Raw genomic sequence first — 12,129 nt, 5'->3', positions numbered from 1 at the left:
GGGAAATGACTCTGCAGAAGCATGCAGTATGTCAACAAAGCCAAACAAAGAGAACAAAGCCAACAGAACAGCAAATAAACTCTTTGGAATGATCTGGTTACAGATAGGACATGTAGAAGCAAGAGCATCCCAAACAAAAACTGGAAAAGCAGTAATAATTTTCCTTTTTCATAAAATGTAATTTTTTTTAAATGTCACTTTAAAAACGCTAAAAAATGTCCGGTTTCACGTTTTACCACGTTTCAGCATTTTTACAGCTGAAAAACTCCTAGAAACCCACTAGTTTTGGGGTTTTTTTCCAGCCAAAAAATGTTGATTACAGCCTGTGTGTGCATGGACACATAGGATAACATGCTGCGGAGTTTATTGGCTGTAGATAAAAACATCAAACACCAAAAACAACAGCAGTAAAAACGTCAAGAGTGCATGAGGACTTAAAAAACACCAATGCATTCAAATTGTAAGATAGCGTGTCATTCCACAATGCTTATTCCATAAGTCCACTCCAGGGGTTACTTCGCTTTGAGGGGCCAATGCTTTAAGACCATTTTGTCTTGAAGAATTAGGAAAATTTTCTTGCAGGAAAGTTCAGCCAACTACAAAAACCTGCGAGCCGAAGAAACAGCAGCCAAAAATTCAACCTTGCATCAAGGGAAACTCAGAAAGGCTAAAAACAATATGTCTACAAAACTGACGGGAACAAATTTAGGTCTGATGGAGGCAAAAAGGGCTGCATGGGAGGAACAATCCATTTGATACCCTGTACAAAGGCTTTTACCAAGGAATGAGACGCAATAGATCTCTGATATAAAATGGCCACGGCTGATATCTGGAGAAAGGCAAGATGCACCCCACAATATACTGTACGGAACACTTTGAAGCCGCACACCAGAAGAAATAAGCCTTTCATGTACGATGGTACATTATCTCGGAAGTTGACTTTTTTGCCTGGAGGAAGAAGGGATAACAGTATTGGAATCTCAGAACTTGGGCTTCAACAGCGATGCCTTCAAAGCCAGCAATTGTGAAGCAGGATAGAGGATATGACCCTGTGATGGCAAGAAGCCATCGGGGCATCCACTGCAAACCCTTAAGGATCCCTGATATACAGCAGACACCTGTCCAACTTGTTGAATCTGAACACCAAGTGCCCCACATATGACATCCCCAATGAAAGACAAATATCTGCAAACATCTCTGGGTCCAAGGGCTCATTCTTCCAGATTAAGCTGCTCATAACTGAGAAAGTCTGCCTGATAATTCTCTACACTGGGAAAATGGACATCGGAGAGGGCCAGAACAAAGATTAGACCAGAACAAGATCAGGCCTGCTTCTCCTGAGTAGTGTGACTGCTTGTCCTTCCTTGATGGTTGATGTGTTGTCCAACTGTACCCTGAAAACCAGAGCCGGAAGGCAGACAGACCAGTGTAGGAGAGCCTGCCAAATCACCTGAAGCTCTAGGACATTGATCAGCAGCTTCTGTTTCTCTACAATAATTATCCCTGAACTGAGAGGAAAGCAGTGAAACACCAATTTGTAACCTGCAGATAAAACACTGCAAACTCAGTCTATGACTTCCTCAGTCCAAAAGTCGATAGATGCCCCCCCCCCACTCACGAGTGAGGGGTGTCGCTTCATGGTGAAGAGGACTTGCCTTCAGATTCAGAGAATTTGGGGTCCAATTCTACTTGCGGAACCAAGACGCAAGTTTCCTACTTAGAGCCTGAGGCTTGTTGCTTATGAAATCTCCAATTCCAAAGGAGAGGCTGTTTGACTGGTCACCTTCTTTAGGGGCAAGAATGTGCTTTTCCCACAGAGTTGCCTTCAGATGAAGGCACTCAAGATTGGTTCAAACAAGCCATTAACCTCAAGATTTGTTTCTTGCAGAGATGGTCAACCAAGCTGCATTTGAGCCATAGTATCCTTCCCATGTGGACAGACATGGTGCCTGACTGGAAAGCTGTCTTATGGGGTCCTTTCACCAAGAAACTCAAGACTTTTGGAATGTTTTCCCAAGAACCAGATAGCAGTAGAACTCCTCCCCATGGGATACTGTTGATCAAATTAAAACTTGTGTGGTGAAAACATCTTCTCTGCGTGAGCCTATCAGCATACATCACTTCTTGCAAGTGAGGGTGAACAGATAAAAAGTTGGGATGTTTTGGTGACCACCAAGACCGCAATCCCTTGGCTTTAGGAGAAGAGGTCTCTGAAAGAGACAACTTCTGTTATTTCACACTACATTTGTCAGGAAGCCCACTGTGGAATTCTGTGCCTCGTACAACCCCAGACCCTGAGATTCTGCCAGGAAGGAATCATCAGCGGTGGAAACCTGATCCTCAACCGCTTTCATCTTCTCTTCCTTATCCTGCGGATTTTCCTCTAGCACCTCATTACCCTTCAAAAGATCCTGCAAACCATAAAATGGCTGCAGTAAACCTGTCCCTCGAGTTATAGAAACCAGATATTCGTGCAACTGAAGCTAATCTGACCCAGCCATTAAATGGATAACCACGCACGGGGTCCTCCTGCCTGCTAGAGAGATTTGGGAGCCCACACCATGGCTCGCTGAGGGTTTGTAGGCCTATAATACTAATGGAGCAACAACCCAGCTGAGAGAGGTGTCAGCTCACGCCAGACACCTAAATGGCAAATCACTCCAATAAAAAGTGGCCCAATACTTGCTGTGTTTTGGCACTGGTGAGCTATAGGTGTGCTTTTGCGACTGTGCAGGGCTGCAACTGAGGTGGCTGGGCTGCATCTGAGGTGGCTGGGCTGCATCTGAGGTGGCTGTAAAATGTTTGACCTGTGGTGTGATGTACAACTTTAACACCTGATCATCCACCTGAGACTGTACTCTGAATTTTAGCACCGAATTTGAGACATTTACATTAAAGTAAACAACTGAACTACAGCCCTGGGCTTCACCTGTCATAATAGGCTTACCCCTGAAGGTGTTTTCAGGGACTGGGTTTCATTGGGATGGACCATGACCCTTGACCTGCACAGCAGGTCCGGGGTGGTGGCCACATGTAGTTTTGCAGTAAGTGCATAGGTAAACACCTTTACAGGAACCAGTGATTGCAGCAACATTACAGGCTGTCCCCACAGCGATAAGGATGCACTGCTTCCATTTGTGGCACTAGAAGACAGTGAGGGGATGAACTGAAGAATCCAAAATATAAAATAATACAAACAAAAAAAACAGTTACGCAAAGATTGATCTCATCATAAAGGAGAAGAATTCTTTAGTCCTGCCTGGCCCTCTGGCCGTATGCAACTGATCCAGATAAAACCACCATCTACCCCAGCAGGGGTGTTCAGGCCAGACCCAAAATAGGGAACTAAAGCAGGGATGTTGCCGGGCAGGTAGTTTCTTTTTTAACTTTAACCCTGAGGCCAAGCAGCAGGGCTCACTTGTCAGGTGGAAGCATTCAAGCGACTGCGCTGCCGCCCGATTGCTTCCGCACAGCCCACTATGGTGCCAGACTCCGCCCCCCTGCCTGCTATATGTCCCGGGCTCCGCTTGCCCATCTGCAGGCCCGGAACCAGTTCAGTGGGTGCTGGCAGGTATAGGGCAGGGAGGTGAGCAGACACATCCACTCCCCTCCCCTTCTTGTCCTGACCCGGAAGTGATGTGACGTTACTTCCGGGTCCTCGTTGACAGATCCCCGGCCATCGAGGCTGGGAAAGAATGTAATGTGGTGCGATGTGCACTGTCGCACATTCAATAGAGCACAGGGGAGACATGCAGTGTCTTTTTGATCTCGGATGTCTCAAAAAAGAGAACCTGTCACCAAAAATCATCACATATGGGACTTTTTGTCCCTTATGTGATTAAAAAAAAAAAAAAAAAAAAAAAAAAAAAGTTAAGGAATTTTTTTTTAATTAAAGTTACATCCAAGCTTATAACCCCCCAAAAATGTTTTTCAAGACCCCCCCCCCACACATGTACGCACATACAAACGTAAAACAAACGCGTGGGCGCCTGTGCATGAAAACGACTGCGATACGCATTACATAATCGCCGCGCATGCCAGAATGAGAATAATTCTAGCACCAGACTTCCTCCATAATGCTAAACTTATGACCTATGAGAGGCTTTAAAAGCATCACCTATAGAAAATATAGGGATACTAAAGTTTTTTTGCCATTTCACAAATGCGTGAAAATTTAAGGTTTGACATGTTGGATATCTATTTACTTAACGCAACCTCGTCTTTTATATTTCACAAAAAAATTGGATAATTGCTTTTTGTGCCCTAAAATTAACGCAAGTGTATTTTTTACTGAAAGTTTGTGTTTCCTTGACCTTTGTGATAATATTGTGACATGAAAATTGGAAGTACCACTATTTTATTCTCTAGGCATCTAAAACTCATGATACAATAGTGTGATGGTCAGGGGGAAGAATGCTCCTAACACTTGTGTCACTGGGAAGAATTTCCCCTTTACAGATAGCTAAAATGATCACTGGTATCAGGAGAAATGTATCTGAGAGTCAGAAATTTGTCATTGGTCAAGTAACCCCTAGCAACATCTGGAGGAACCCTAGGGTTCCACAGAACCCTGGTAAAGAAACCCTGCTCTAGGGTCTCTGCTTTCAGAAAATATATAATGTTTTGGAGTTTTGTGTAATCTTCAGGCCTTAAATTATTTTTTAAAAGGGGGCAAAAATGGCTCTGGCAGCGTACGGAAGGATAAGCTCGACACTCCCCTTTCCTGACAAGAAGCCAATCAGTTACATTGGAAGGTCTCTCTTCTCATGCTAGTTCCCAAGTGCGGTGCTGGAGACAGGCAGGGAGGGGAGGAGGAGATACACAGTGCAATGCTAAAAATATTAAATGTTAAATATTAAAAGTCACAATAAAGCTCTAGACATTACTTAAAGCAGATTTAAATAAAGTTTGGGTTAAAATATATTTATTTTTATCAGGACAAGTAGATTGTCATGAGGGACAAGAAGATATGGACACCAATTTAGTCTCTGGACAAGTAGTTTTTCAAAATTTTCCACAACCCTGTAAAGCCCCAAACTGGAGATCTTCAAAGAGACTTCTGTAGGCACATCAATCACAAAGCTATGGAAATAGGAGACACATTGGCGATTTTGATTTTCACTTAATATAAAGGATCTGGGCTATGACTCCAGTTTAAAATGCAGAAAAATTATATTGCAGAGTATTCATGAAAATCAAGTTACTATTTTTTCACATCAAAAGTAAATAAGGCAGCTGCCACATTCTGTACCTGTGGCACTAAATGCATCCAGACATTCCAGAGGTTTCCTTTCTTCTGTTAACACTGCCAGGGCACAAAAGATCAGCTGTCTGCAAAAAAATATAGGCAATTAACTCACAAGAGGAAAAAAATGACGTACAATACAGTGTAGGTCAGGGTATAGCTACAGTGCCTTGAAAAAGTATTCATACCCCTTGAAAGTTTCCACATTTTGTCATTTTACAGCCAAAAACATAAATGAATTTTATTAGGATTTTGTGTGATAGACCAGCACAAAGTGGCACATAATTGTGAAGTGGAAGGAAAATTATAAATGGTTTTCAACATTTTTTACAAATAAATATCTGAATAGTGTAGCGTGCATTTGTATTCAGCCCAAAGTCAATACTTTGTAGAACCACCTTTCGCTGCTATTACAGCTGCAGCTCTTTTTGGACATGTCTCTACCAGCTTTGCACACCTAGAGAGTGAACTTTTTGACCATTCTTCTTTAAAAAAAATAGCTCAAGCTCCGTCAGATTGGATGGAGATCATCTGTGAACAGCAATTTTTAAGTCTTGCTACAGATTCTCAATTGGATTTAGGTCTGTACTTTGACTGGGCCACTATCACATGAATAGGCTTTGATCTAAACCATTCCATTGTAAGCTCTGGCTGTATGTTTAGGGTCGTTGTCCTGCTGGAAAGTGAACTTCCACTCCAGTCTCAAGTCTTTTGAAGACTAACAGGTTTTCTTTTAAGAATGCCCTGTATTTGGCTCCGTCCATCTTCCCATCAACTCTGACCTGCTGTCACCCTGTCCCTGTTGAAGAAAAGCATCCCCACAACATGATGCTGCCACCACCATGTTTCAGAGGTGGGGATGGTGTGTTCAGGGTGATATGCAGTGTTAGTTTTCTGCCACACATAGCATTTTGCTTTTAGGCCAAAAAATTCAATTTTGTTCTGATCTGACCAATGCACCTTCTTCCACATGTTTGCTGTGTCTCTCACATAGCTTCTCGCAAACTGCAAACGAGACTTCTTATGGCTTTCTTTCAATAATAGCTTTCTTCTTGTTGCTCTTCCATAAAGGCCAGATTTGTGGAGTGCACGACTAATAGTTGTCCTGTGGACAGATTCTCCCACCTGAGCTATGGATCTCTGCAGCTTGTCTAGAGTTACCATGGGCCTCTTGGCTGTTTCTCTGAAATAATGCTCTCCTTGCCTGGTCTGTCAGTTTAGGTGGACGGCCATGTCTTGGTAGGTTTGCATCCATTTTCAGATGATGGATTGAAAAGTGCTCCATGAGATGTTCCAAGCCTGGGATATTTTTTTTTTTAACCTAACTCGGCTTTAACCACTTGCCTACTGGGCACTTCCCCCCTTCCTGCCCAGGCCAATTTTCAGCTTTCAGTGCTGTCGCACTTTGAATGACAATTGCGCGGTCATGTAACACTGCACCCATATGAAAATTTTATCATTTTTTTCCACACAAATAGAGCTTTCTTTTGGTGGTATTTAACTGCCGCTGGGTGTTTTATTTTTGCACTATAAACAAAAAATAAGCAAAAAAAATTGAAAAACAAAGTTTTTCTTTGTTTCTATTATAAAATTTTGCAAACAGGTCATTTTTCTCCTTCACTGATGTGCGTTCATGAGGCTGCACTGATGAGGTGGCACGAATAGGCAGCACTGATAGGAGGCACAGATAGGTGGCATTGATGAGCTAGCACTGATGGGCACTGCTGGACACTGGCAGCACTGCTGGGCACAGGTGATTGGCACTGATCATCAGTGCCGATCCCTTCGCTGATAATTGCTGGTTCTCGTCAGTATTTTTTTCTCACGCTGAGGAAAGTGCAGCTGATAACTGGCAACTGTATCTACCCGGTGATCTGCGGTGTCATTGGACACAGCTGATGACGTGGTAAAAGGCCACTGTGCTTGGCCTTTTACTGTATCACATGATCAGCTATGTCCGTAGGACACCGCGATCACTGGCAGCGCAGGATGCGTGCTGTGGGGGCATGTTCCGGGAGGACGTCCTCCCAGAACTAGACAACCACACTGTAGCCGTTCTTTGGCTATAGCACGGTTGGGAAGTGGTTAAACTTATCCACAACTTTATCCCTGACCTGTCTGGTGTGTTGCTTGGCCTTCATGGGGCTGTTTGTTCACTAAGAGGGCTTAACAGAACAGCTGAATTTAAACTGAGATTAACTGCTTCTCGACCGCTCTATAGCAGATATACTGCTACAGGGCGGCACGGGTACGCAAAATCACGTATATATACGTGATTTCACATTTCCGGCACCGCCATTCCCAGCCGTGGCTGTCAATCACCGGGTCCTGGCCGGCAATTACTCGCCGGCGCCTGGTGATTACCAAGCATCTCCGATGGAGAGAACTGTTTGTAAACAATACAGTTCTCCTCCCTGTCAGCTCATGCACACTGCTTTTGGATAGCCATCCAAAGCAGTGTGATTATAGTGAAGCACAGACACAAGTAAAACAGCACACAGTTAACCCTTTGATCGCCCCTCATGTTAACCCCTTCCTGCCCAGTGCCATAAGTGCAGTGTCAGTGCTTATTTTTTTTTTTTTTAGCACTGATCACTGTATTGATATCACTGGGGATGTCAATAACACCAAGTCAATTCCCCCCGTGTCAGAATGCCTGCCGCAGTCCCGCTATAATTTGCTGATTGCCGCCATTACTAGTGAAAAAAAAAAATCCAGTATCTATACCACCATTTGTAAACGCTATAACTTTCATGTAAACCAATGAATTTACACGTATTGGGATTTTTTTTTTTAGCAAAGACGTAGCAGAATACATTTTGGCCTAAATTTATGACAAAATTTGATTTTTTTTATTTTTTTACTGGACATGTTTAATAGCAAAAGGTCAAAAATAGTTTTTTTTCTCAAAATTGTTGGTCTTTTTTTTTTTTATAGCGCAAAAAATAAAAAAATAAAAACACGGACAGGCGATCAAATACCACCAAAAGAAAGCTCAATTTGTGGAAAAAAAAAAAAGGACCTAACATTCATTTGCATGCAGCATTGCATGACCGTGCAATTGTCAGTTAAGCTAGCGCAGCACCATTACGCGAAAAATCGCTTGGTCAGGAAGGGGGTAAATGCTCTGAAGGGCAAGTGGTTAAATTACACAAAGGTGATTTCTGAAGGCAATTGGTTCCACTAGATTTTAATTTATGGATATCAGAGTAAAGGGGGCCGATTACAAATGCACACCACACTTTTCAGATATTTATTTGTACAAAAAAAAAAAAATACATTTACATTTTGGTTATAACTTGACAAAATGTGGAAAATTTCAAGCAGTATGAATAATTTTTCAAGGCATTGTAGAAGTAGTTTCTCACATTCAATTGGCTTCATTCTGTAATTCTGAGGACATTTTGTAGCTTTTCCAAGCACCTTCTTCAGTTACAAAGAGTGTCCAGAAGATACTCCAGCATTTGACACTCATAACTGGAGAAATAGATTGAAAAAGCTACAATACATCTTCATTATTACAGAATGAGGCCAGTTGAATGTGACTTCTGATAATGTATAATACACAGCAGTTACCAGTTAGCAGACACATCCTGTCAAAGCAGGGAATGATTACATCCACAACGATAAGTTATACAGCAGTTTGCACCAAATGCACATACGTTCATTAAAAAGAAAGATCTACTGATTTTTAGCTTAGTACAAATGGCAGAAGTGAGGCTTTTCAGATCAGGTGATGTATTCTTCATGATCACAATTTGGAACCTTGCAAGCCACTAAGAATCTCCAGCCACAACTATTCCTGAGCAGGCTCCCAAACACACTACACGAATCATGTCTTCCATTAGGCTTGCAAATAAATTTAAAGCTGAACTCCAGGATAAGCAAATATTTTGTAACTACAATAGGTATATTTGAACCATTGTGTGCTTTTTGTGCATTTCTTCTAGATCTATGCAGCAGGTCCAGTTAAAGCAGACCTACAGAGTATCTGAGCACCATACAACAAAAACTCTACTTTTTGATATTCAAAGCAAACTCCCCCATCCATCCATGTCACTACGCTTTATTATGCTGCGAAATCACTTGGAAAAAGAAAAACCTAGCATTTCTGGCCATGGCTGTCTTGAGTAAGGGCAGGTGATTCATGTAGAATTTACTTCCTGGAATCCATCGGCCCTTAGTCCAGGCATGCAGGCAGGTGTTCAGCTGAAAAAGCCCTCTTCTGAAGACTTCTGGGATGCATCACATAAATCTGCCTAGGCCTGGAAGAAGTAACTGAAGAAATGTAAAAAAGAAAAAAAAAATTTAAAAGTAAATACTATATACTTTCCTATCTATTTACTAATTCTAGCAGCATACAAATTAAAAATAGTCAATGTTGCCAGACTGAGGTTTCATTAAGACTGACTGACTGCTGTTCTCTCTCCTTGTGCAGGAGGACCATTTCTGTATTCTTCCTCACTCCTGTGGTTTTCTGCAGGCAGCCTGTAGAAGGTGGCCTGCTTTGTCTGTCCCACAGCTTTGCTCTCTGTACAAGCTATGTGCAGCGAAGTGATGAGCTAGCCACTATTTTTACAAAGGTAATAACTGGGATTGCAAAGGCATTTAGTGTACACAAGCCAACGTTTTAATTATTGCACTGACACAAACGCCTTCACTCTTTGCCACTGCACCGGCGCACACTCCTTTGCAATTGAACACACACATACATGATGAGCCACTCCTCAATTCTATTGATTTGTTCAATTTGACCTATTGATTTCTGTAAACAAAAAGATTTCTAGAACACATATGTTATAAAAAAAACTGCACAACCTGTGGAGCCCAAAACTCCATTTGAAAATTTCATAGTCATCTAAGTAAAAAAAAAATAAAGTTGCAATTTTTTCTCTAGCCCTGACAAAATCAAAGTAAGTAAAAACACATCTCTATTTTCCCATTAGGTACATACAATTGTCAGATAACGATATCAGAAAGGGTTCCTGGTAGTTTTTCATATATCCAAGTTTTGTCTTGTGGGGTCCTTGCCAGTCCAATCTCAGACTGATACCATTGTTGCCAAGCTACGTTTCCATTGTTTCATTCAACTCTGAGGGCTCACTATGCTGCCATCACTGAAGAAGTTTTTAACCAGAGAAGTCACAGTTATCATGCTAGGGTCAGTAAGCAGCTATCTTTAGGTCTCCAGGGTAGTTAAAGTGGGTGTAAAGGCTCAAAAATTTTTACCTTCGTGCATTCTACAGTATGCATGATGGTAAAAAAACCTGTGCACAGAAGCACCTCCAGCTTCCCCTAAAACATACCTGAGCCCCTTCTCGATCAAGCGATGTGCACGAGAGCTTCGGCTCTCCCTGGTCACTCCCTCATTGAATGAGACAGCAGCAGTAGCCATTGGCTCCAGCTTCTATCAATCACAGTCAGCGAGTCAATGAGGAGAGAGAGGGGGCAGAGCCAAGCTGTGCTCTGTGTGTGAATGGACACCCAGAGCAGCGGATCAGGAGCCAGCTAGCTCAGGTACCCCCATAGCAAGCTGCTTCTTATGGGGAACTAGGCAGGAGGGAAGGGAGAAGAGCGCCAGCAGGTGACACAAGAGGAGGAGGATTGAGGATGCTCTGTGCAAAACCACTGCACAGGGCATGTGAGTATAACGTGTTATTTTTAAACAAAAACATTCTGCCTTAATATCACTTTAAGGATAAGAGGTCTAGGGAGGATAAATTAATGAACTTTACAAGAAATGTGTACCCCTGCCTTAGACACATACTAGGAAATCCTCCTAGGCAGCAACATTTTGGGAGGCTCTGGTGAAATCATGAACCAGTCTGGGTGGCCTGTTAAGCAAATCCTGTAGGTCCGTCTTCCTTCAGCCTCTTAGCAGAAACTCAGTAAGAAAGTAATTAACCACTTCCTGTCCGGCCCATGTATATAAACAGCCGGAAGGGAGCAGTGCAGGAGAGGGTGGCAGTTTATAAATGGCCTCCCCGCTCCCTGCTTGTGCGCACTCCCTGGAAGCATGCAGCACCACAATCCGATGCCCGCTGTGTCCTCCGGACACAGTGGAACACCGATCGTTGTACGGGAACTCTGTGTGAGGTCCCGATCATGTGATCACCGATTGGCCAATAAGTGCTCACATGAAGAGTAGTAAGCAAGATGTCAATTCTGACATCATTGCTTACTACGTCTGAAATCTGTGAATGATCACAGAGGTCACATGGCATAAGGCTATTCACAACAGCATTGTACCATGTGACAAGCTGTGGCCAATCACAGCTCACACAGTATTTTTCAATGGCTGTAAGAATGAAGCCAGAGAGAAGGAGAAATGATTGCTTTTACAGCCTTTATGGGTGTAAAAGCAATCAGAGTAAAAAAAATCATCACCCCCCCCCCCCCCCCCCACAAGTAGTATGGTGACTATGTATGTATGTATGCCACCATGGTGACACTGTACTTCTAGGGTGACAGTATGCAGCAAAAAAACAAAAAAAAAACCAAAACCACCATAAATAATATTAAAAAAATAAAATATAAGTGTAAAATGTTTTTTAAAAAATTATAATTTTTGGTTATAAACTAATTTGGGTTAATTTTTTTTTTACTAAAAAGATAACTGAATACATTTTTGCCAAGATTTATGAATTAAGATTATTTATTTGCAAAATTGTATAAGAAAAGCACTTTTTCAAAATGTTTGGACTTTTTCATTTATATAGCAAAAAAAAAATAAAAATCACAGTGGTGAATAAATACCACCAATTAAATTTTTATCCGTCTCAAAAAAATGCAAAAAAATGCATACGGGTACAGTGTATTGCTTGACCGCGCAATTGTCATTCAAAGTGTGATAGCACTGAAAGCTGAAAATTGGCCTAGACAGG

At 42.1% G+C, this 12,129-nt stretch overlaps 1 protein-coding gene across 3 annotated transcripts in view; it reads right to left on the bottom strand.

Moving 5' to 3' along the window:
* TRMT1L (tRNA methyltransferase 1L) overlaps positions 1-12,129 on the bottom strand; it is a 212,090-nt gene that overhangs the window by 159,415 nt on the left and 40,546 nt on the right. For all 3 annotated transcript variants that reach the window (XM_089680317.1, XM_089680315.1, XM_089680316.1), the window contains one exon: positions 5,252-5,331. In XM_089680317.1, coding sequence (XP_089536443.1) covers positions 5,252-5,331 — 80 coding nt within the window. The remainder of the gene's footprint in view (positions 1-5,251; positions 5,332-12,129) is intronic.

The sequence above is a fragment of the Staurois parvus genome, unplaced genomic scaffold (genome assembly GCF_062004578.1).
Source record: "Staurois parvus isolate SC_StPar_1 unplaced genomic scaffold, SC_StPar_1.0 ptg000240l, whole genome shotgun sequence".
Lineage (NCBI taxonomy): Eukaryota > Metazoa > Chordata > Amphibia > Anura > Ranidae > Staurois > Staurois parvus.
Note: the sequence above shows the minus strand (reverse complement) of the source record. Positions and strands in the feature narration are given on the sequence as shown.